General features: G+C 41.5%; 1 protein-coding gene across 15 annotated transcripts in view; it reads left to right on the top strand.

The window, feature by feature from the left end:
- MACF1 (microtubule actin crosslinking factor 1) overlaps positions 1–26,012 on the top strand; it is a 341,407-nt gene that overhangs the window by 168,847 nt on the left and 146,548 nt on the right. For all 15 annotated transcript variants that reach the window (XM_082421741.1, XM_082421742.1, XM_082421739.1 and 12 more), the window contains 20 exons: positions 102–214; positions 316–422; positions 843–962; positions 1,107–1,202; positions 2,189–2,316; positions 2,399–2,492; positions 2,696–2,850; positions 3,535–3,811; positions 4,793–4,921; positions 5,638–5,715; positions 6,452–6,613; positions 7,966–8,070; positions 8,854–8,949; positions 10,371–10,496; positions 12,998–13,150; positions 14,950–15,104; positions 18,637–18,763; positions 19,165–19,348; positions 19,766–19,935; positions 24,919–25,097. In XM_082421741.1, the coding sequence (XP_082277867.1) occupies positions 102–214; positions 316–422; positions 843–962; positions 1,107–1,202; positions 2,189–2,316; positions 2,399–2,492; positions 2,696–2,850; positions 3,535–3,811; positions 4,793–4,921; positions 5,638–5,715; positions 6,452–6,613; positions 7,966–8,070; positions 8,854–8,949; positions 10,371–10,496; positions 12,998–13,150; positions 14,950–15,104; positions 18,637–18,763; positions 19,165–19,348; positions 19,766–19,935; positions 24,919–25,097 (2,754 nt within the window). The remainder of the gene's footprint in view (positions 1–101; positions 215–315; positions 423–842; positions 963–1,106; positions 1,203–2,188; positions 2,317–2,398; positions 2,493–2,695; positions 2,851–3,534; positions 3,812–4,792; positions 4,922–5,637; positions 5,716–6,451; positions 6,614–7,965; positions 8,071–8,853; positions 8,950–10,370; positions 10,497–12,997; positions 13,151–14,949; positions 15,105–18,636; positions 18,764–19,164; positions 19,349–19,765; positions 19,936–24,918; positions 25,098–26,012) is intronic.

Below are 26,012 nucleotides of genomic sequence, written 5' to 3'. Positions count from 1 at the left end.
GTGTTTTTCAGCTCTGAGTACTTTTAAGAGGGTTTCTTTGTGTGAACTCCCATGTGCTATGTAGCTGAGGGCCTTTCATACACTTTGGTGGACTTTTACAGACCTGATCTGGTAGATATGGAGAGGGTACAGATCCAGAGTAACCGAGAGAATCTGGAACAGGCTTTCGAAGTAGCAGAAAGACTGGGCGTCACCCGGTTACTGGATGCAGAAGGTGAGAGCTGACTGAAATTGATGATGTTTGACATATATTCATTATTCCTTCCCCCAGCGGGTTCCTTTGTTCTAAGAAATTTCTTGCCTTTTGTCTCTCAGATGTGGATGTGCCATCTCCAGATGAAAAGTCTGTAATCACTTATGTGTCTTCTATTTATGATGCCTTCCCTAAAGTCCCTGAGGGTGGAGAAGGGATCAGTGCTACGGTAAAAGAACACTTCCCTAAAATACCTTCTGGCTATGATTTGTTTGGGTGGAATGTATTGATTAGAGTAGGTTTCTTAAGCACTCAGTGTATACAGAGCACTTTTAAACAGAGCAAACTGAATCCACATCATCTTTATACATGGTTATTGTCCTTGGTCTGTGGGAATGAGTCTAGATATCACTAATTTTGCAGCGGCCAGCATAGGCTATTCTAGGTGTCAGGAAATTAAATCCCATCTTGAGAGTCCTTGAGGAGCTTTGAAACTGGGACTCTGAGCATTAAACTGAATGGCTGTGTCTGTGTAGGCAGTTAGAGGAAAGGATTTTATGTGGTTTGGGATGGCCTGAGCTGCTTTCTCCTGTGCTTTTCTTGCATACTGCTAACCAGAAGGTGTGTGATATCTACCTTTTGGCAATAGGAAGTAGACGCCAGGTGGCAAGAATACCAAAGCCGAGTGGACTCCCTCATTCCCTGGATCAAACAGCATACAATACTGATGTCAGATAAATCTTTTCCCCAGAACCCTGTTGAACTAAAGGTAAAGTCATGGACTCAAATTGTTTTTTGTAAATTCACTCTGGGGAGTAAGTCTCAGAGCTTGTTGCTGCTGGCTCCTGGGTGAGGTGGTATGAAAAATTAGACCGGGTTGCTTGCATTCATTCACCAAATATTAATTTTGTAGGCACTTTATAATCAATATATACACTTCAAAGAAACAGAAATTCTGGCCAAGGAGAGAGAAAAAGGAAGAATTGAGGAATTATATAAATTACTGGAGGTAAGGAAACTTATCCTTTGCTGAGACTTAGGGTTTGCTGGTGTGCTCTTTGTTGCTTCTTTGTTAGGCAGATTCCCTGCATCTTCTTCCGAACCTTCGTTGTAATAGCAGTATTCTCAGGGTGACAAATCGAGCATCACTCTCAGGCTGCTCTTGAAGATTGACGGTCAAGGGGAAGTATCAGCCGTCTCTGTTTTTTAAAGGGCCTGTTGAAAAATGGCATACAGTTATTCAGAAATCTTGAGTTTTATACATGTTTTCCTGTTTCTCAGAGGGAAGCTAATTCTTTCCCTAGGATAGAAAGAAAAGAGACTTTCCTTCACATTTTGATTCCTAGAGAATTTGAAGCTGTAGAGATGGGCATTTAACCTTTCCACAGTGGAAGGGAGGGGTATGGAGAGGACAGGAGGATTTATGGAAAGTATAGAAGGAATGGAAGGGTTTCAAGCAAGTGGTCCCTGTATTTTTTTTTTTTTTTAATAAATTTATTTATTTATTTTTGGCTGTGTTGGGTCTTCGTCGCTGTGCACGGGCTTTCTCTAGTTGTGGTAAGTGGGTGGCTACTCTTTGTCGTGGTGCACAGGCTTCTCATTGCGGTGGCTTCTGTTGTTGTGAAACACGGGCCCTGGGCGCACAGACCTCAGTAGTCGTGGCTCGCGGGCTCTAGAGCGCAGGCTCAGTAGTTGCGGCGCATGGGCTTAGCTGCTCCGCTGCATGTGGGATCTTCCCGGACTAGGGCTCGAACCCGTGTCCCCTGCATTGGCAGGCGGATTCTTAACCACTGCGCCACCAGGGAAGTCCCCTAGAGGTGATTTTTTTTCTCTCACCTAGAGGTGAGGTACTGCTAAAATATGTGGTTGTTTTCTCTTATTAGACAATGGGGAAAACTGCTGAATGGCTGGGTAAAGAAGCAAAGAATTAATTAAAACTGGGACCTGAGGGCATGGCTGTTTTGGGACTAAAAGGGTTATCTCTGGGTTTTTTAGGTATGGATTGAATTTGGCCGAATTAAACTGCCTCAAGGTTATCACCCTAATGATGTGGAAGAAGAGTGGGGAAAACTCATCATTGAGATGCTGGAGCGAGAGAAGTCACTTCGACCAGCTGTAGAGAGGTGGGTTCAGAGCCTGAAGGTGACATTACTTACTGGGCTGCTTTGAGCCCTGCACTTGACTATGGTCTTGATCTCATTTTAGGCTGGAATTGCTGCTACAGATTGCAAACAAAATCCAGAATGGTGCTTTGAACTGTGAAGAAAAACTGACATTAGCTAAGAATACACTGCAGGCTGTAAGTCTGACTGTTCTATCTCACTTCTTATGTCACATGTTTTCCACTTCTAACCTTGTGCTCTAATGGTTGAAGTCAACAGTTAAGGGATCCAGCTTCCTTTCTCTTGGAATTGCAGTGGAATTGAACCGCATGGCTCCCTTGGTCCTAGTGGGTGGGAGTAATGGGAGTTTTCCCACTCTTCTTCTCCCTTTCTCTCTCAGGACGCTGCTCACCTGGAATCAGGGCAACCAGTGCAGTGTGAGTCAGATGTCATCATGTACATTCAGGAGTGTGAAGGTCTCATCAGACAGCTGCAGGTGGATCTCCAGATCCTAAGGGATGAGAATTACTACCAGCTAGAAGAGCTGGCTTTTAGGTGAGGAACATGGGACTCAAACGGAGGGCTTGCTTACTGCTCAGGCTCAAGGATCAAGAGTCGGGCACTGAATCTTGTAACCTGGATGCTAGAAGTCAGCGTCTCAGTGGGGATGTTATAGGTATTTGGGGCAGGAAAATTCTCATGGTAGAAGACAGTTTCCCTTTACTGTTGGCCCTGCCCACTAAGTACCTGTAGGGTTCCCTAATCTTTGTGTGGCATCTTATAACGCCCCCACATGCTTCAGGGTGACTGCAGCCGTGTGGGACCACGTCTGCTTTAGAACTGCTGGGGTGATTCGATGTAGCATTTCATGGAGGAGGAAACCAACACCCACAGAGGGGATGAGGATCTTTGTACAGAGCCGAGACTAAGAGCCGCATCTTTTGACCCCTAATCCATGGTTTATTCTGTTATATCATCCAAGAGTTATAGGAACTGGTATTGATTTACTTGCCTCGAGTTAATGCTGTGACTTGGCATTTGCCTCAGTGACAGCTCTGAATGATGAAGATGTTAATAATATCACCTTGCATTCACAGAACACGTTTTCTTTCTCAAAACACTTTTCCTAATATGATCTCATTTTTATTTTTACCTCATCCTTGTCAAATGGATAGGGAAGATTTTATCTTAAAAAGCACGTTACAGATTTAATCTTTTCTTTCTCGTCTTCCATTTCAGGGTCATGCGTTTGCAGGACGAGCTGGTTACCTTGCGTCTAGAGTGCACAAACTTGTATCGGAAGGGCCATTTCACTTCACTTGAATTGGTTCCACCCTCTACTTTAACCACTACTCATCTGAAGGCAGAACCCTTGACCAAAGGAACCCATTCTTCTTCTACCTCCTGGTTCCGAAAGCCCATAACTCGGGCTGAACTTGTGTCTATCTCCTCCTCTGAAGATGAAGGCAACCTCCGATTTGTGTATGAACTACTGTCTTGGGTGGAAGAAATGCAGGTGGGTGTATATTCCAAATGCTTATGCAGTGCACTGAGGTTTACTGGATCCAGCAGCTTGTCTCAGAGGGTTAGGTTGCTCTGTGCGCCTTGTATAGATCCCTCAATTATTGCTGCTACCTGGGACCCAAGCCTCCTTCTCTATTAAATTTTGAAAGGATAGGTTCAGTTCAGATCCTCAAAATCCCATACTAAATGCATAGGCTTTTCTAATTTGAAGCCCTTCAGGAATCTCTTCCCTTCAGCCAACTGTGCTCTAAGTGGGAGCTGGTGGAAGAAGTTGCAGAGTCTGTAAATCTGTTATCTTTTCTGAAATGCTCTCATTGTCAGAGGAGCTGCTTCTCTACTGTTGTTTTTGTCTCAGCTCTTAAGAGTAAGCAAGACTGCTGTGTTTCACAGTTCTCAGGGACATTATTTACATGTATTCTAGGATAATGGTTCAAGTTCGAGATTGTCCTCTTATCCTCTAACCCTTTTGTTTTGTGTTAAATTCTTCCCATCGTCTGAGGATGGATTTTCCATGTATCAATAAATAAAAATATTCAAAGGCAAGCTGTTTTACAATTATCTTCCTTTGGCCAATAGTTGGTGGCATGAATGAAGCTTAGTATTTACAGATATTTATTTCTTATCTCCATTCTGATTGTGAAATGAAGAGACCCCATAAAGGGAAATGCCTAAACTATAAAGTTAAGCATTTCAGCCTGTGGGAACGCCTTTCTGGTTGGCAAATGCAGGGACGTATTCCCATAATGCAGCAGCAAAAGGCTGCTTCTGCTGCTATAGGTGTTGGGATTTATTCTCCAGCTCCTTGGGGGTGGTTATGGCATACTTTCCTGTAAGAGACCAAGATGGAGATAGTTTAGATGTCCTTTTTTCCTCAATCCCCTCTCCCCGGCCCCCTTGTCCAAACCGATCGTGACAGTTTTCTTTTTCTGCCAACTTAGCAGTAAATTATATTCGTAATTTTTCTTTTTTTCAGATGAAACTGGAGCGAGCGGAGTGGGGCAATGACCTGCCTAGTGTGGAGTTGCAGCTGGAAGCACAGCAGCACATCCACGCCAGTGTGGAAGAACTGGGCTCAAGTGTCAAAGAGGCCAGGCTATATGAGGTGTGTGGCATTCAGAATCCACTGTGGGAGGCTGGGGTGGCTGTGCGCGATGGGACAGTGCCCAGCGCAGCTGTTCCTGTGGAGAAGAAGGGTACCCACTTGCAGCACTTGACCACAGGTCCCCTCAGCACATGAAGCGTCTCTTGCTCTTTGAAATAACCGTGTGAGAAAGGTGTTTTTTATTTAACCCCTTTTTAGTAAAAAGAATAGTGATACTGAAAGCTAAGGTCAAAATTAGTTAAGTAGTGAATGCAGTTTCCAAACTCAAGCCCTCTGCTCCCAAAGTTCATGCTCTTTCCACTTCGCCATCTACCTGCAATAGAGAACTGGTAAGAAAAACTCTTCACTTGGTCTCTCCTCTCTCTCACTCTTTCTATCTTCCCATTTTAAATTTCAGCTCCCCTCTTCCAAAAAGCAGCTGAGTAGTTGGAGGAATCACCAGGTATAGGTTTTGCTTAGAAACCTCCCAGAATTGCTGGAAGCACAAGACCATGAGGTCACGCAGATGTGCTCACTCTGCTGGACTGTTCCTCACTCAGTGCTGCTCTGAGCTATCAAATCTCACCTGGAGATTTGCTGTGCAAGCTTCTGTTTTCTCAGAGTAGCCGATCTCTGTCTATGTGCAGACGTAATATTTACATAGTTGAAATCATGCTGTAGACATAGTTTACTTACTCTTTCTCTAATATATTTTTATTTCATTCCTTTCTTATCAGGGAAAAATGTCCCAAAATTTTCATACCAGTTATGTTGAAACTCTTGGAAAGCTGGAGACACAGTATTGTAAATTGAAGGTGAGTTTTGACTAACTCTCTTTTGTTCTGTTCCTGGAGAATGTGGTTCCCTAATTCAGAAGGCTCTTGGTTGGAGCCTGTTTTGGTTTTCTGTTTATTAGTTTATATTGTTTACTGTGCAGTTGTTCATATGTATCATAACATTTTCTCAATTTTCTTAATGGATCAAAAACCACTGCCCCAGGATGTTTTAAGTAAGTAGAGCTTATCCTAGTTATCATACTTCACCAAAGCAGTGGGTATATGTGCTCTGAGGCATCAAAACTAAGTCTCCCCCCGCTGCCACCCCCACCTGGTTTGCGGGATCTTAGTTACCCGACCAGGGATTGAACCAGGGCCCTCGGCAGTGAGAGCGTGGAGTCCTAACCACTGGAACACCAGGGAATTCCCAAAAACCAAAAGTTTAAGATTGACAGGGAGGGGACTTCTCTGCTGTCTGTTGTTCTTCATTCCTGTCTTTCAAGATGTCCAGAGTAGGACAGTTCCAGGATCATTGTTTATCCAGGGAGCCCCACACAGACCTGGCGTGTTCTCACTTCTAGCTGGGATTGACACGGGCTCTCTGGGAGTCCTATACCAAACTTGTACTAAATTTAAGTCTGTGGGGAAGCACCCAGAGATTGAAAAAGCAAGGCTAAGTTCATTTTCTCAGCTATTCTTTGCTTTGATGTCAAATATGATATATCCTACAGATGAAAGCCTAGCAGTCTAACCTTGTAATCCTGCCTTTGTCTAGGAAACTTCTAGCTTCCGGATGAGGCACCTTCAGAGTCTGCATAAATTTGTCTCCAGAGCTACAGCTGAGTTGATCTGGTTGAATGAGAAGGAGGAGGAGGAACTAGCATATGATTGGAGTGACAACAATCCCAGTATCTCAGCCAAGAAAAATTACTTCTCTGTGAGTCTAGCACAACAGACCTGTCATATTTTGTAATAGCAGCAGAAGGAGCCAGAGGGGCTAGTCTGCTGAGAGCTTGGGTTTCTGGATTTGCATTTTGTTAGAGAGAAATAGGGACCCCGCTTAATGCATCTGTTCCTGTGAGAAAGTGTATATGGAGAGAGGGGAAATTGAGCCCTAGAATGAATTTATTTAGAATGCATTTAGAAAGGCAGTGTCTTGGGTGAAGAGAGCAGCAGTCTGCAAATTGAATCATTTCAGAAGCAATATAACTTTGTGGTCAAGGTTATAGGCTTTGGAATGAGATAGACCTAACACCAGATTCTTATTCCTCCACTTATTAGCTCTGTGACCTTGGCAAGTCATTTACTCTCCCTAGACCTCTGTAAAATGGGAAAATAGTAGCACTTCAAAGCATTGTGTAAAAGGTTAAGTAAGATTTAGTAAGTTAATATAGCAAAGCACTTAGTATAGGGCTTAATATTGTTTAACTGAGGTATATTCTTGGCTTCTTACAAATTCTGAATTCTCTTTAATTCATTCAACAATTTTTTGGTCTCCATCTCTTGGTTTGTAAAATGGGAAGGAAAATTCAGCATTGGCCGATGCAACAATGCTTTTTATGCTTTTCAGTGAAAGATATAAAGTAGGATTGTTTTTTTGTTATTTTCAGTTTGCCCACATTTCAGAGAGTTTTTCAGGATATTATGAACCCCATGAAAATAGGAAGATTTTTAATAGCACTTAACTTCATTAGAGAATGGTATGTGATTCTTCTGAAGTAAAGAAGAAACAATAGATACTGTAATACAATAAACAGTCTGTATGAGAACAGAAATTAGGCTACGGTAGAGACATAAAGAAAGTGAGCATCGAGGAGAAGGGGTCAAATCTGATAGTGAGGATCAGTGCCCAGCTGCACAGGAGAGCTGGCATCTAAAGCAGGTCCTAAAGTGTTAACAGAATGTAGAGCCGGAGGAGGGCACTGCAGCTGAGGGTACAGTCTGAGCAGAGCCAGCCAGTCAGGGATGCGGATCAGGTACCGTGTTCGGTGGGTGCTGACGTGAACCATCCAGCCACGTTCCCTCCTTTCTTGCCTTCAGTCTCATCCTGTGTGACCCCACTTACTCAGGTCTGGCTCAGATCCCATATCCTTTGTGAATCATTCTCCAGTAATTCCAGCACTTTTGCTCTTCTCTGAAATCCTCTGGCATGTACTGTTTATGCCTCTCATTTTGGCACTAACCCTGGGTTGCGGGCTCCTTTAAAGTAGGGCAGGGAACACGGTTTTTTCTTTATTGCTACTCCTCCCTTAACAGCACTTATTGAAAACAACTGAATTCAATTTTCAGGAATTGACAATGGAACTGGAGGAGAAACAGGACGTGTTTCGGTCTCTACAAGATACAGCCGAGCTGCTGTCCCTTGAGAACCACCCAGCCAAGCAGACTGTGGAGGTGTGTGACTTGAAGGTGGGAGGGTCAAGTGCTCAGAGGTTGTTACTATACAGGTATTCAAATCAGAGACTTAGCTCTGTTGAGGGACTTGGAGCAAGTGGCAGTGAATCATGTGTCCTGGGTCTTCTCCCTTTTCTTCCCAGCCCCCAAAAGACTGCAAACAGTTTTGTTAATAGTCTAAGGAGGATACTACGAGAAACAACAGAAACAATATTGACTCCTCGCTTCACGGGGAAAGTGACTTGAACCGTATTTTTTCTTTCCTTTTCTTTTTTTTTAAGTGTTTTTTTTTTTTTTCCCCACATCGTGAAGCTTGTGGGGTCTTAGTTCCCTGATCAGGGATTGAACCTGGGCCCTCAGCAGTGAAAGCGTAGAGAGTCCTAACCACTGGACCACCAGGGAATTCTGAACCATAGTTTTTCAGATAACTGTCTAGACAGACCCTGCGTGCCTTTTGGTGTGGTGCCTGTGCTCGGAGAAGAGAGGCAGTGGAGGAAGCCAGGAGAGACTGGCTTAGGCCTGGGTTTTGCTGACCAGGTCATTTAGTTGCAAGTGAGTGTGGAAGAGGCCTTTTCTGGGTAACCCCTCCTAACAAAACCATGTAGGATGAAAGACAAACCTCTGTCTCGTGGGAAGCTTTGAGCAGATGCCAGTCAAGTATCTCCACTTATCCTCTGTTGGCCTCTCTAGCACTAGCAGAGGTGTACTTGGAAGAGCGCATCGCACATGTGTAGCAGGTCTGTTAAACCCGTGCCCTTCTGTCCGTGTGCCTGGTCGTTGCAGGCTTACAGTGCTGCTGTCCAGTCCCAGTTGCAGTGGATGAAGCAGCTGTGCTTGTGTGTCGAGCAGCATGTGAAGGAGAATACTGCTTACTTTCAGGTACGTGGGCTAGTGTGTGTGTGTGTGTGTGTGTGTGTGTGCACGCGCAGAGAGGATGAGGAGGAGATTTTTTTTCATTCAGGCAAGAGATTGTGAGTGTGATTGCGTGTGTTGCTGTGTGCCTGCAAGCATGCACACGGGGGGGGTGAGGTTAGAAACACATCTGTATCAGTTACCCTTTACTGTATAAACCACCACCCCAAAAGTTAGTTGCTTAGAGCAACAACCGTTAGCTCGAGATTCTGTGAGTTGGCAGTCTGGGCTAGGCTCAGCTGAAGGCTTTTTTTCATCTTGCCTGGGTGACGCGTGGCTGTAGGCAGTGGGCAGGCAGGTTGGGGGCTGGTTGGCCCCAAATGGTGTCACTCACATGTCTGACAGTTGGTTGGGGTGATCGGGTACAAGTGCACATGCAAGTCTCTAGCATCCAGTAGGCCATCCTAGGCTCCTTCACAGAATAGCTGTGTTCCACAAGCAGCCAGAGAAGGCAGGCCCTGGTGCACAAGCATTTTTTTCTGCTGTCACGTGTATTAATGTGCCATCGACTAAAGCAAGTGATGTTCCCCCGCCCAGCTTCAGGCGGGGGAGAAATAGACTCCTGATGGGAGGGGCTGTAAAATATTACAACCGTTTTTTGGTTTTTTGGTTTTTTTTTCTTTAATCTATTGCTACATCAAGAACATACTGCTTGGGCTTCCCTGGTGGCGCAGTGGTTAAGAATCTGCCTGCCAATGCAGGGGACACGGGTTCGAGCCCTGGTCCGGGAAGATCCCACATGCCACGGAGCTACTAAGCCCGTGCACCGCAACTACTGAGCCTGTGCTCTAGAGCCACTTGCCGCAACTACTGAAGCCCGCCTGCCTAGAGCCCGTGCTCCGCAACAAGAGAAGCCACTGCAATGAGAAGCCCGTGCACTGCGACGAAGAGTAGCCCCCGCTTACCGAAACTAGAGAAAGCCCGCGTGCAGCAACAAAGACCCAATGCAGCCAAAAATAAATAAATTAAATAAAAAAAAAAAAAAGAACATACTGCTTGTTTTCAGGTGAGGGTGGGAAGAGGAAATAAGCTCTTATCTCTGTTTGGATTTGCTCTTAATTAAATAAGCTCCCTGATCATTTTGTAATCATATCAGTGAATTGAGACACTCAACCTCTAGGCTTTTCATGAAATAAACCTGACAGTCAAGTGCTGTCACTAGCCAAAACTCAAGGGGAAAGAGCGGTGATTTCTGAGGAGTGAAGCCGACTAACTGTTCTATTGGGTTCAGCGGGCTTTGTGGCAGTTGTCACTACTGTTTCCCTGGCATGGCATTTGTACTCCAGGATTGTGTAATCAGCAGGCACAGTCAGGTTGTTTTTTCTCCATTATCACCTTGGTGTTGTGACGTATTGAGCGCAAGGCACCGCTCCCTCTTATCCCGACAGTTCTTCAGTGACGCTCGAGACCTGGAGTCATTCCTGAGGAACCTCCAAGAATCCATCAAACGGAAGTACTCCTGCGACCACAGCACCAGCTTATCCCGCCTGGAGGACCTGCTGCAGGACTCCATGGTGGGTGTTGCGTCAGTGGGATGCTTGCCTCTGAGAAGCAGAGTAAAAACCCTATCAGCTGCTGCTCTTTATATCCTTGAATGCACCAGGGCTGGGGGTCCCCATTACAAAGTTTGGCTCACATTCAATTAGAGTGTAATCAGCGTTGTTCCTTTCCTTTTTTCTTTTCTTAAAGAAGTGGCTGATGAGTCCCCTGGGTGTGCTGTTGAAGTAAGGGCCCAGCCATGTGCCCCTGAGCCACGTAGCGCTCATCAGAGTTTCTTCGCATGGTTCCTATTTTAATTCAGTCGTTGGAGCCAAAGATGGGGGTGTGGAGCATGAAAAATAGGGTTGACGGGATTAGCTGGCACCAAATTCTTTTTCGCTCTCTCGTGCAAAGAGAATAAAACAAAACACCAGTGAACTAGACCTGAGCCAATTTTTTCCTCCTTGGGAATTTTCTTTTGGTAATGATGAGGTATTTGAAACATTAAAATCTTATATAGGTGTAATGCCGTATTTGTTCAGTTTATTTATGTAGTGGTATTAACTTTTTAAAAATAGTTTTGCAAGTAGTATTTAATCCAAATCAGTTTTACATTTATTTTCTCCAATGAACTATTCCTTCAGGGGTGGTGGTAGTAAAATCACCAACAGACTACTTATAGTTATTGAGCATATATTACACAGAGTTCGCAAGACAGGGCTCCAGCTACAACTCTGATTAAGATGGAAATGTATATGTAATAGGGAGATTACTTTTCCTGTGTGAGAAATAAGGGTAGTCTCACGTTTCAGTAGAAAATTATAAATAAGAGAACCAGAATAACCCAAAACAGTGTCATTTTATTCGTGGGTGAGACTTGGGAATTAGTGAACATGAGCTGATTTTTTAAAAAACACTTTCAGGTATTGTAAAGCTATGAGTGGGTTTAGATTCAGTGTTTCACCTGAGCAAATAACCTGTGAATTTAATTAATTTGGAATGAAGGGTAAAGACCTGACTTTTCCGATGTTGTCTCTAGAATGTCGCTCTTGGAGGTACATCAAGTATGAAGGAGGAATCTAATAATTCGTGGCTATTATCTCCTCCCTCCCACAGAGTACCTTCCTGTCATAGGGTAACTCCTCTGCAATTGTTGTCATATCTTCTCTTCTCGAGGGTCGCTGCTGTGTTCCCTCCTCTCCAGGTCAGGGGCATCGGGTTGGCGGCGTCATCGGGGCATGAAGTCACCTGGGTCTGCTCCTCAGCTTGTCCTCAGCTTGTCCGTCAGGTTCGGGAGCATCTGTCATGGCTTCTGGTTCTTTTCAGACCTTTTACCACGCTGAGCACTTGGTCTCTGGAGCTTGAGACGTTTGGCTGTGGGTTAGACAGAAATTGACTTCTTTATTGCAAGGAACCTGAAATGGGTAGACCAGCTCTCAAGGATGGAACAGTGTGGCTGTCTCCCTGACCTATTACATTCCTCTTTCTTAACTAATAAGTTAAAGTTGTATTTCTTCCAATCATGCTCCCGGGGACAGGCACAGGTAGTTTATTTAAACATTTCTTTTTATTTACTTGCATATTCTTAATTCTTTAATGGCATTTCTTAACATTATTAACTCTTTACTCTCATCACATCTACTTCCATCCTAAGAAAGCCCTCTTCTGGGGACTTTTTTATACCTCAAAATGGGCTTGAAACATCCTGATTAAGAGATAAAGCTTATCTTTTACTCTTTAATGGAATTGGTAGTAGATTGCTACCAATTTCGTTGACAAGAAGTTCATTAGTTCTTAAGAAAATTGGGTTTGCAGAGACTTGAGTATTTCAATTTTGCATGAGACCTCTTTCAAATCAATCAAATTTATATAAATACAGCACAGCAAGACTCTAAAAGGTAAACCTTAAATCATTTGTCCCAATACCTTCACCAACAGCATTGGTTTATAGATTGTTGGTTGAAGAGCTAAGATCTTTCTCTAGAAAGTTTGATTCAATTTAAGAAAGTAAAATATTTGTAACAGAGCTTGGGAGATAACATTATTTAAAAAAAGAAAAATTTAAAAGAGCACAACTCTAGCTTCTTCTAAGCAGAGAGGCAAGAACTGGCTTCTACCAGTGAGAAATTGAATAATAATAACAACCACAACCTAGTTATTATCATTGTTTTTAACTTCCATGTTCTCTGAACCTTATTTGGCAAACTCCTTTGTTAGCTGTATAGCTGTATTTGGCAGCTAGAAATTCTTTTTTTTTTCATTTATTTATTATTTGTTTTTGCATGTGGCTTTATGGTTCATTGAAAAGGACACAGGGAGAAAGCTGCAAAATTTGAGCATAAAAGCACTTGGTAGCAGACAGAAGCATCCTCTCCTGTTTTCTTTATCCCTATGTTTCTAAGATGGCTCCACCAAGGATCCCTACTTAACCGAGAAGTGACATTCTCGGAGGGAGTGGAGCATTCAGTTTTCTTTGTTGACTGAGTCTCCAAAGGAGCAACATTAATGTCTTTTTGGTTTTCTTCCCATTTTGTAGGATGAAAAGGAGCAGCTTATACAGTCCAAGAGTTCCGTTGCCAGTCTTGTTGGGAGATCAAAATCTATTGTTCAGCTAAAGCCACGCAGTCCCGACCATGTGCTAAAGAGCACCATTTCCATCAAGGCCATCTGTGACTACCGGCAGATCGAGGTGAGGAGGTGGAAAGGGTACTTCCCGCTCCAGAAGGAAGCAAGGGAGAAGGGAAGCCTTCAGTTAGGGTTATGATAACAGGGAAAGGTCAAATGATAGAGTTCTTCTATTAGAACTTAAACATGCTCAAATCTCTTCTATCATGAAAAAAATAAGCCTCAACTCTATGATCTTGACCTGCTTCCTGCCTCAGTAATTGGCATCATTATCCACCCAGCTGCCTAAGTGTGGATAGAAACGGTGCTTTGTAGCACCCGGGAGAGATCCATGACTCCTCGCCTCTTATTCCCCACAGCTAGTAGGACTATCAAGTCAGTAGTATCAATACCTTGTAAATAAGTATCCCTCAAGTGTACTTCTTTCTGCCCCTGCTGCTACTACAAGTTCGACCCTAAGTTTCTTTCACTTGGATCATTGCATCAGCCTCCCCATTCAATGCATTCTTATTATTTATTTATTTTTTAAAATTTTTATTTATTTATTTATTTATGGCTGTGTTGGGTCTTCGTTTCTGTGCGAGGGCTTTCTCTAGTTGCGGCGAGCGGGGGCCACTCTTCATCGCGGTGAGTGGGCCTCTTCACTATCGCGGCCTCTCTTGTTTCGGAGCACAGGCTCCAGACGTGCAGGCTCAGTAGTTGTGGCTCACGGGCCCAGTTGCTCCGTGGCATGTGGGATCTTCCCAGACCAGGGCTCGAACCCGTGTCCCCTGCATTGGCAGGCAGATTCTCAACCACTGCGCCACCAGGGAAGCCCTCAATGCATTCTTTATCCTACCACCAGCATGGTCTTTTAAAAAATTAATTAATTAATTAATTTTGTTTTGGCCACGCCGCGCAGCATGTGGGATCTTAGTTCCCCGACCAGGGATCGAACCCACGCCCCCTGCAGTGGAAGCGCAGAGTCTTAACCACTGGACCACCAGGGAAGTCCAGCGTGATTTTTTTTTTTTTTTTTTTAACATCAGTCCCCTGCCTAAGTCCTACAACAATTCCCCATTTCTGTGTAGAAAGTCTAAATTCCTTAATGTGGCTTTAAGGTCCTGAATAATCTCTTTACCTCTCTAACCAAGACTGGGCCTCATGCCTTCCATGCATTCCCTGGTAAATCGCATTTGTCACACAGTGTTGTAACCAAATACTGCATCAGAATATGTGGAATATAGACCATGGTTGTTGGCTTATCATTTTTACCATTTTTATCTCTAATGGCATAGCACACTTCCAAGCACATAATAGGCTCAATAATATTTGTTATACAAAGGAACAAATGAACTTTTCCTGTACTTTTCTTTGTCTCAGTATTTCTGTCTACAAAATAGAGATGATATTTTTGGTTACTTGTCTCCTAAGAGAAAGAATTGGTGATTTCAAAGGCTTAAACATTTCAGGGATTTGGGTGGGGTGACAGGAAGGGAGGAAGAAGAAGTATCAGAAATGCAAAGTTGTGAGTATTATGTCCCTTTAAGTTTTACCCTGTTGGTTGTAGGTTCAGAGAGATTGCTCTTGCAGGTCTTGCAGTCTCCTTATAAATTTCATATACTGAGTTACTTGACATGTAACAGGCATTTAATAAACACTTGCTGCCTTGATTTATTTCATTTCACAACCTTCCCTAGGTTGTTTATTTATACACATTATCCTTTTGTCTAAATCAGAAACTCTCCCTAGGTGAACTCCAAACGATTGGAGATCTCCAAAACGATTTTTCCTTAAGGATTTCATAGCCTTGGGATCAGCCACCAGGTAATAATAGGTTGTTGGTTTATCCATTAGCAATGATTTGTAAATTTGTCTCTTCAGATCACTATTTGCAAGAACGATGAGTGTGTGTTGGAAGATAATTCACAGAGGACCAAGTGGAAAGTGATCAGCCCCACAGGGAATGAGGCAATGGTGCCATCAGTCTGCTTCCTTATCCCCCCACCCAATAAGGATGCCATGGAGATGGCCAGCAGGTAACTCAGCTCAACTGCCGCTCTGTACTTCCACCTCTGCTGTTTGGCTGGGTGAACTGATGGAGGTTATGAATCTGCGTTTGTGATTTTGAACAGAGAGACGAAGTTTTGCAGATTCTTTTGGTAAAGACCTCCTATTACGATATCAAGTCTTGTACTGCCAGCCACATAGTAGATTTTCAGTAAATGCTATGGTCAATTGAGATATATTCAGTGATAATTCTTTTTTTTTTTTTTTAAATCTTTATTGGAGTATAATTGCTTCACAATACCTTGTTAGTTTCTGTTGCATAACAGAGCAAACCGGCCATATGCATACACATGTCCCCATATCCCCTCCCTCTTGAGCCTCCCTCCCACCCTCCCTATCCCACCATTCTAGGTCATTGCAAAGCACGAAGCCGATCTCCCTGTGCTATGCTGCTGCTTCCCACCAGCCAACTATTTTACATTTGGTAGTGTATATATGTCGATGCTACTCTCACTTTGCCCCAGCTTCGCCTTCCCACGCCATGTCATCAAGTCCATTCTCTATGTCTACCTCTTTATTCCTGCCCTGCAACTAGGTTCATCAGTACCTTTTTTTTTTTTTTCTTTTTTTAAGATTCCATATATATGTGTTAGCATACGGTATTTGTTTTTCTCTTTCTGACTTACTCCACTCTGTATGACAGACTCTAGGTCCATCCACCTCACTACAAATAACTCAATTTCGTTTCTTTTTATGGCTGAGTAATATTCCATTGTATATATGTGCCACATGGAACCAACCTAAATGTCCATCGACAGGTGAATGGATAAAGAACAGTGATAATTCTTTTTTAAATAATTCTTGGTTATAAACAGTTATCTCTCAATAGTTGATTTTTGTACTGACAGCTAACTTTCTTCTTTATATTTTATTGAAATATGTATAAAGATTTTAAAAAGTTGAATTATACCACAAAACTTATAGTAAAAACTAGCAATCACCTCCACCACCCCAGAGTTCTGCTTCCCAGAGTGAACTGTTTTCAACTCTTTGAGCAGATTTTTCTGGTTTTTAACATCAAATGTCTAAATAATGTGATTTTTTTCCTGTTACTTCTTAATTTTTTTTCAACTTCGGAAATTATTGTCTTCCTGCTCTAGGAAATTAACAGTTAGTTTTCTAACAATTAGTTTTCTACGCACCTGTAATTCACTTCTCCTTTACCCATCTTCCAAATGTAGTTATGTCATGATTTTTGTTTAAAATCGGTATCTTGTTTGTTATTTTTACATTAAGTTGTTTACAGCTGAACCGCATAGTACTCTAGGGCATATTGTAAGCCTTACCCAAGCATGTCTTACCTCTCTAAATCATCCTCTGCCACTGTCCTTGCTTGTGCTCAGCTCCAGTTTCTCAAGCACTACAAGCATACTCTTGCCTCAGGGCCTTTGCATTGCCTCTGCTTGCTTCATATATTAACGTGATTCACTCCCTCACATCTTTAGTTCATCTAATCACCTTCATATACTACCACCCCACTCACTGCCTATCACTTTCTATCTCCTCTCCCCAGCAGAACACTTTATTGTTCTCCAGAAAACTTAATACTGTCCAAAAGATTATAAATTTGTTTACTGCCTTTCCCCTCCCCTTAGAAGTTCTAAAAGAATAGAGGTTTTTGTCTGTTTTGTTTACCTCTGTATCCTCATCACCCAGAACCTGACTTGTAGTAGGTACTCAATAAATGGTTGTTAAAGAAAAGAATGAACGAGTTAGGTGATTGAATATATGTATGAACAAATTATTTTGTATAACTTTATGTTTCCTTAGAGCTGATAATTGTTTTGTTTTTACGTTTGCTTAGTTGTCTATTTGTATCTTATGAATTTATTCCCAAACTCTCCTATTTTACTGTAAAAGGCTTCTTAGTATGGCCAAACACCAGGTAATTTTCAGTTTTATTTTCTCTTGGAAACGTCTCTTCTGAACCATTCTGTCTTCCTTTTCCAGTCTGAACCTGCTCTGTAGGCCTGCTTCATTACTGCCTCCCTGGCATTTCCCTTCATCTTCACCCTGAAGGTTCCCTTTACATCTCTTCTGTGTTGGACCCTCTGCTTCCTAGGTTCTAAGTCTTATTTATTGGTTTATTCCCTGGTTTGGGAGAGTACACTCTCCAGTAGCTTGCTGAAAAAAAGTGCAGAAGTAAATTTTTTGAATCCTGTCATATCTGAAAATGTCTTTCTTCTCCCTTCATAATGAATTGGTCAGTTACAGAATTCTTCTGGAAATTCTTTTCACTCTGAACCTTGAAGGCACTGTCCCACTGTTTTCCAGCTTCCAGGGTTTGTTGTTGAGAAGTACAGTACGATTATCATTTTTTATCATTCTTTAAGTTTATGTAACTGTAAAATTCCCCCTTTGTAGTGAGCAATACTGTCATTTTGACAAATGCATAGAATTGTGTCCTCTACCACAGTCGTGATACAGAACCGTTTAATACTTTAACCTTTTGAATGAAATCTTTATCTCTCTGAAGATTTTAAACTCCTCTCTGTCTTTAATCTTTGAAGGGGATGCTGTGTTTTCCGGGTGAGCCTTTCTCGTGCTAACCCTGAACACAAACTGGAAACTCATATCTTTCAGATCTGGGGAAATTTTTCTTGGATTATTTCTTTAATTATTTCCTTTTCTATGTTTTTTTTCTGTTCTCGCTTTCAAGAACTCCCATTTGTCAGCTATTGGACCTCCTGAACTGTTTCTCTCATTTTCTCTTATTTTCTTTCTGTTTCTTATATCTTTGTATTTTTATTCTTCTTTGAGATTTCCTGAACTTTTATGTCAACCTTACAGTCATTTTAGTGGGATTTTTGGAAAACGGAAAGTTAAACTAATGGGTTTAATGTCTGACATCCTAGCTTCTAGTTTTCCATCCTTTTCTATTTCCATCCTATTCTTACATTTCTTAGCTTGAAGAAATTCAAGGTAATTTGGTGTGTGTTGAGTGTGTCTGTGTATCTGAGTTTGTAAGTCATCCATAAGTTGAGATTGAATTAGGTATGGGATGCTAAGAAAAAGATCTTCTTAAGCCCTTCACACTACAGTTTCGTTTTATATGCCAGGTGAACTTCTTAAATTGCTATTAACTTTTAAACATTTTAGCAGTTTTGTAAAAATACAGAACACAGCAAATCGCTTTTTAAGCATTGTTGTCATTTTTCAGCAATTTCAAATGGAGTTACTTTGTCTCTATTTTTCTCTATCATTGCTTTCCCTGGGTATTCCTCTCTCTAACTTCTCATAATTATATTACATTCAGGTAACATTTATGAGATTGCTAAATATGTGCTGACATAGTGTATATAATAGTGTAGCAAATTGCTTGAGGATCTCAATTTATTTAGGTCTAAAGATTCCTGTGTTGTTAGTATTTGACTTGTTGCCTTTCTCTGCTCGGCATATAAGCTCAGTTCTGCTAAGGCAATCACCTTTTTTCCTTAGAAGGTCTCTAGTGTGGAGCTGAAGCCTTAGAAAAGCTATAGCCAGGTTCTGTGTTGTTTGTAGGGTGGAGCAGTCTTATCAGAAGGTGATGGCCCTTTGGCATCAGCTACATGTTAACACCAAAAGCCTTATCTCCTGGAACTATCTGAGGAAGGACCTTGACCTTGTAAAGACCTGGAACCTGGAAAAGGTAATTATGACAGCTTTACCACAGGCTCATAACCTATTGGCAAGTTTTTTTCAGAAGGAACTTCTTCTTACTGTGAGACTCCTACTCACCCAATTGGTGTAAAATGGAGTCAGGGATACCGTTTTAGGGTTAGGGGCTTGAGGCTCTTAGGAACCAGAAACTTTTGCATACGTGTGTGGAGTAGGGGAATACTGGTGAATTAACCATCATTAAGGTTTACATCCAAGAGGGCACAAAGAGTGCTTCTGAGATACTAGTAATGTCCTGTTTCTTGATCTGAATGCTGATTTCATGGACAGGTTCAATTTGTGAAAAATCAGCATGTTTATAATTATGGTTTGTGTACTATTTTGTATTACATTCCCATTCCACTGAAATGTCCTCTGGCTTTTTCTCTGCAGCTCCGCTCCTCAGCACCTGGGGAGTACCACCAGGTTATGAAGAACCTGCAGGCCCACTACGAAGACTTTCTGCAGGAGAGCCGTGACTCGGCGCTCTTCTCAGTGGCTGATCGTCTGCACTTGGAAGAGGAGGTGGAGGCTTGTAAAACCCACTTCCAGCACCTGATGAAGTCCATGGAGAATGGTGTGTGCCTTGGGAAGAGGGAGAGGAAAGTGGAATGAGAGCCCTGAAGGGTGCTGCTGGACCCTTCATATAAACTAGAAAGTATCATCACCACCTTTTTACCACTTGAGTTGCTAAAAAAACTTGAGATAGAGAAAAACTTGTAGAGATGAATTCTCAAAATGAGATCATGGAAGAAGAGGCCATATTTCATTCATTATTGCTTATCAACCTATCACATTTTCCTGTGGAAATTACGTGTTTGGATCCTTAAAGATTAGTATATAATGCAGGGAGTTTGGGAACAGGCAGAAGGTTCCCCACATAAGGCCTTGCTTTCATTCATGGAGTATCAGGTCTGCTGGAACCAGTGTTGTTCTCAGGTTTGCTGATCTCTGTTGTCGTGCTTAATGGTCTTCTGTGCTTGTGCATTCACAGAGGACAAAGAGGAAACTGTGGCCAAGATGTACATTTCAGAGCTGAAGAATATCCGGCTGCGCCTGGAGGACTGTGAACAGAGGCTAATCAAACGAATTCAATCCCCTGCCAGCTCTAGGACTGACAGAGATGCCCGGCAGGACAGTGCATTAAGGATCGCAGAACAAGAGGTAAGCCCTAAGAGCAACGGGTGCTGGATACAGAGTAAACAGTTTCAGAATGAACTGGAGGGCAAGAGAGTGTGGATCCTAAGGAATAAGGCAACAGACTCATGGCAATCCTACTCCAGAATTCTTCCCTGAAGCCTGTAAATGCCTTTCACCCATGGAAAAGCATAGTTTCAGCTCCCAGGATATTGCTGAATGTTGATTAGTTTCCTACACAGCTGGGAAGGCAGACACTGGCAAATTGTTCTAAGCGCTGCTTTTGGGCTACATATTTTAAGACTACTTAGTAGAGATGCTGCTCTCTGCTCTCTCCCTTATATGTATTGATATGTTTTATATTCTGTGACATGGTTACTGTCCGTCACATGACTCCAAAAATAGTAAGGAAAGACTCAGATTCTACTATGGCTCTGATACACACCTTCTCTGTGACTGAGCAGATTCTCTTCCTTAGTTTCCTTTCTTATAAAATGGAGATAGTAATATATGAGTCACACAAGTTGTTTTGAAAATTAAGTGATATAGTACATATCATGAGCTTCCTGGAAAAGTAGAATGCTGTAAAAATCTGGGGTTGTATTCTTGACATAAAAGCAGCAAATATTAATTGCTTTATTAAGTTCTCATGGGCATGCAAAGAAAGTAAGCCAAAGCTCCTTGCTTTTGGCTCCTAGTGTAAAGAAGAAGAAAAGGTTAAAGTTACAGTTAGAGGCTTCAAGTATAAGAGATGTCATAAGATAGTACCTAGTGTACTTCCAGATTGCCAAGCAAACATTGCTGTAGGAATGTGGAGTGTTACTGGAACATTTCTACTTGGGGTGTGTTGAGGGAGCTCTATGAAGAATGTTAGATTTGATCTGGGAGCTTAAAGGAAATGGAAAGGAATGCCTAATGAGGAGTCAGTTTTCTCAACTTGAGAAATTTCTCAGTAATTCCTAAGCCTGAAGAAGAGGATGTGAGCCCAGTATAATTTTTTTTGGTCAAGAAGGACCTAATATGTCTGTGTGAGGCATGTCATATGCACCTGCAATTCTCATATTAAAGTGTTTTTACTATTCTGTAGTCTTGCAAAATAGGACAGTCAAAGAAATACAGGTTAATATTGAGCTCTTCTAAAGGACCATTTTTTTAAAAAAAAATTATTTTGGAATAGATTCAGATATAGAGAAAAGTTTTTATTCTCATATAACCTTCACCTAGATTCCATAAATGTTGACATTTTTCTACATTTGCTTTATCATTTTTTTCTACATATGTATACATAATATTGATAATAATCTTTTTTTTTTTTTTTGAGAGTAACTTCCAGACATGGTGCTCCTTTACCCCTGTATAGTTCAATGTGCATTTCCCAAAACAAGGATAGTCTCACATAACCATGGGACAGTGATTAAAATCGGAAGTGAACATTGGTATAATACTGTTATCCAAGACCTTAATTGAAATTTCTTCAGTTGACCTAATAAATGCCTTTTTGAGTAGTACCCCCACTCCCATAATTCCCCCCCCAAAAAAGAATATTTTGGTGTAGGATTCAGTGCAGTATCCCACATTGCATTTAGTTGCTGCGTCTCTTTAGATTTCTTAACCTGAAACAATTTCTTGATTTTTCATCATCTATCATGACCTTAACATTTTTGCAGAGTGCAGCCCATTTATTTTATAGAATGTCCCCATATTTGTGTTTATCTAAGGCTTGTTCAAGATTAAATATAGGTTATACATTTTTGGCAGGAATACCATAGAAGTGATAGTATGTCCTTGGTGCATCCTATCAGGAGGCATGTGATGTTGATTTGTCCCATTACTGGTGATAGCTTTTATCACTTGTTGCTATTTTCCTCATTGTGATTACTAAGTATCTTGTGAGGAGATACTTTGAGACTATGTAACTATCCTGTTTTACATCAAACTTTCACCAACCAGTTATAGTATCTATTGTTGATTCTTTTCTTTTTTTTTTTATTTTTTTAAATAGATCTTTATTGGAGCATAATTGCTTCACAATACTGTGTTAGTTTCTGTTGTACAACAAAGTGAATCAGCCATATGCATACATATATCCCCATATCCCCTCCCTCTTGAGCCTCCCTCCCATCCTCCCTAACCCACCCCTCTAGGTCATCGCAAGCACCGAGCTGATCTCCCTGTCCTATGCTGCTTCTTCCCAGTAGCTAACTATTTTACATTTGGTAGTGTATATATGTCGATACTACTCTCACTTCGCCGCAGCTTCCCCCTCCCCTGCCGTGTCCTCAAGTCCATTCTCTATGTCTCCGTCTTTATTCCTGCCCTGCTAGCAGGTTCATCCTGCCCTGCTGCTAGGTTTTGTTTTGTTTTTTTTTTTAGATTCCATATATATGTGTTAGCATATGGTATTTGTTTTTCTCTTTCTGACTTACTCCACTCTGTATGACAGACTCTAGGTCCATCCACCTCACTACAAATAACTCAATTTCGTTTCTTTTTATGGCTGAGTAATATTCCATTGTATATATGTGCCACATCTTTATCCATTCATTTGTCAGATGGACATTTAGGTGGGTTCCATGTCCTGGCTATCGTAAATAGTGCTGCAATAAACATTGTGGTACAGTGTGGTGCAATGTCTCTTTTTGAATTATGGTTTCTCAGGGTATATGCCTGTGTGGGATTGCTGGGCCATATATTAGTTCTATTTTTAGTTTTTTAAGGAACCTCCATACTGTTCTCCATAGTGGTTGTATCAGTTTACATTCCCACCAACAGTGCAGGAGGCTTCCCTTTTCACCACACCCTTTCCAGCATTTATTGTTTCTAGATTTTTTGATAATGGCCATTCTGACTGGTGTGAGGTGATACCTCATTGTAGTTTTGATTTGCATTTCTCTAATAATTAGTGATATTGAGCATTTTTTCATGTGCCTCTTGGCCATCTGTATGTCTTCTTTGGTGAAATGTCTATTTAGGTCTTCCACCCAGTTTTTAAATGAATTGTTTGTTTTTTTGATATTGAGCTCCATGAGCTGTTTGTATATTTTGGAGATTAATCCTTTGTCTGTTGTTTCATTTGCAAATATTTTCTCCCATTCTGAGGATTGTCTTTTTGTCTTGTTTATGGTTTCCTTTGCTGTGCAAAAGCTTTTAAGTTTCATTAGGTCCCATTTGTTTATTTTTGTTCTTATTTCCATTTCCCTAGGAGATGAGTCAAAAAAGATCTTGCTGTGGTTTGTGTCAAAGTGTGTTTTTCCTGTTTTCCTCTAAGAGTTTTATAGTGTCTGGTCTTACATTTAAGTCTTTAATCCATTTGGAGTTTATTTTTGTGTATGGTGTTAGGTAGTGTTCTAATTTCATACTTTTACATGTAGCTGTCCACTTTTCCCAGCACCACTTATTGAAGAGGCTGTCTTTTCTCCATTGTATGTTCTTGCCTCCTTTGTTGTAAATTAGGTGACCGTATGTGTGTGGGTTTATCTCTGGGCTTTCTATCCTGTACCATTGATCTATATGTTTTTGTGCCAGTACCATACTGTCTTGATTACTGTAGCTTTGCAGTATAGTTTGAAGTCAGGGAGGCTGATTCCTCCAGCTCCGTTTTTCTTTCTCAAGATTGCTTTGGCTATTCAGGGTCTTTTGTGTTTCCATATGAATTGTAAAATTTTTTGTTCTAATTCTGTGAAGAATGCCATTGGTAGTTTGATAGGGATTGCATTGAATCTGTAGATTGCTTTGGGTAGTATAGTCATTTTCACAATATTGATTCTTCCAATCCAAGAACATGGTATATTTCTCCATCTGTTTATGTCATCTTTGATTTCCTTCATCAGTGTTTTATAGTTTTCTGAGTACAGATCTTTTGCCTCCTTAGGTAGGTTTATTCCTAGGTATTTTATTCTTTTTGTTGTGAGGGTGAATGGAATTGTTCCCTTAATTTCTCTTTCTGATTTTTCATTTTTAGTGTATAGGAATCCAAGAGATTTCTGTGCATTAATTTTGTATCCTGCAGCCTTAACAAATTCATTGATTAGTTCTAGTAGTTTTCTGACCGAATTAATTATTAGTATGACTTTTGCCAAAAGATGATTTTCTAATTCTGTCATTCCTTTTACATTTAAAATTTTCCATTCTATCAAAAGGGAAGAACTTGCCTCCCCCATTCCCTCCTTTCTTCCTTTGTTATGTCAGTATGGACTTATGGATTCTTATTTTAATTCAGTGGTTTGTATAATAATTTGCTACTGTCTTTATTTTGATGTTCAAAATTTCCCAAATTTAGCCATTGGGAGCCCCTTCAAGCTGGGTCCTGTGTCATTTTAACATGCCCTCCTCATTCTTTGAGTGCTTTCTTATTTCTCAATAAAACAGGATTTTCTGGGTTCCTCTTGCTTTTACCATTCCCAACCCTAGAATCAGCGTCTCTCCTAAGAGTCTTGCTTCCTTTAGGTTCCTTTATTTAGAAACCAAGATCAGGTGCTGAGTGTGCTCATTTTTATTGGGGTGTCCACTTCTAGGCCTGCTCAGCAGATAGAGCATACAAGTGATCACGAATTCATATGTATCTCTTTCCATCCAGTTCCAAACCAATACCTCAGGGCTTCTTCTGTTCTTTCCTTTTTCCATATATGTAACTCCCCCAAGACTGAAAAACCTCCTTCACATTATCCACAGTAAATTTATTTATTGCTCAGTTCTAACATGTATAGATAATGGTTTCAGAACTGCTAACTCATAGTATTACAAAAAGCAAACCTACTAACTAGAGTTTAATGTAATTCTTTTTGTGTTTATCCTGAAGGTATGCCTACAGTCCATTCTTTGTTCAGAAGTTACTTGTCTATATTCTTTCCCCAGCTCCCCCTGCATTGCTGTTTCCTAGTTGATTCCATCATTCTCCTATATATGACATTTGGTTTGTTTCCAATATTTTGCTATTATGAACAAGGACTTCTTTTTAACTTCTTTGTTCAATTCTGTCTCTGTGTTTGTTGTGTGTCTTGTTCCTGACAGCACACCCAGGAGGATTTGCAGCAACTGAGGTCAGACTTGGATGCTGTTTCCACGAAATGCAGCAGCTTTCTCCATCAGTCCCCATCTGGTTCGAGTGTCCCAACTCTCCGCTCAGAACTCAGTCTGCTGGTGGAGAAAATGGACCATGTGTATGGTCTCTCCACTGTCTATTTGAACAAGTGAGTGAGCTGAGAATTTGGGTCCAGAGGGCAATGTTTTCCATTCAGATGAAAAAAAAAGTGCCTGGAATGTTTCATGAACAATTCAGGGAGAGTGCACCCATAAAAAGAGCTTGTACCAATAAAAAGAGACCTTGGCTTTAGTTTCAAATAACACGGAGTGGGTTCATTTGGGCTGCAATGAACAAATGCCAGGAATACAGAAGGGGAGTTGATTTACAGTTTTAGGACTATTTTGAACCTCATTTCTGATTGATTAGATACCTCTTTTGAAAAAGAAAAAGGGACACTAAAGAAAGAAAATTTTTCATCTAAACTAAATACTAGGGCTTCCCTGGTGGCACAGTGGTTGAGAATCTGCCTGCCAGTGCAGGGGACACGGGTTCGAGCCCTGGTCTGGGAGGATCCCACATGCCATGGAGCGACTAGGCCCGTGAGCCACAATTGCTCAGCCTGCGCGTCTGGAGCTTGTGCTCCGCAACAAGAGAGGCTGCGACAGTGAGAGGCCCGCGCACCGCAATGAAGAGAGGTCCCCGCTTGCCGCAACTAGAGAAAGCCCTCGCACAGAAACGAAGACCCAACACAGCCATAAATAAATAAATAAACAAACTAAATACTAGGCTTTGAGGGTCTTCCCTCTACCCACCCATCCCTACCCATGACCTTGAGAAGCAAGATCTTAGAGTCTTCATGGTATTGAGTGGATTTCTGGCCTCATGCCTTTTTTCCCATGAGACCACCATGTGCGTGCGTGTGTGTGTGTGTGTATGTTTGTGTGTGTCCCAGTGCCACCCAGAACTTCATTTTTAATTGGCTTAAATTGGCAGCACTACACCATGCTTTCTTGTTTTTATGAAACCCTGTCATCATTTAGTAATGGTGAAGTTGATTTTTTTTTAAAATAAATTTATTTAT

Source organism: Balaenoptera physalus, assembly GCF_965194825.1.
Source record: "Balaenoptera physalus genome assembly, chromosome: 1".
Lineage (NCBI taxonomy): Eukaryota > Metazoa > Chordata > Mammalia > Artiodactyla > Balaenopteridae > Balaenoptera > Balaenoptera physalus.
The sequence above is the reverse complement of the archived record's forward strand: the minus strand, read 5'-3'. Positions and strand labels throughout refer to the sequence as shown.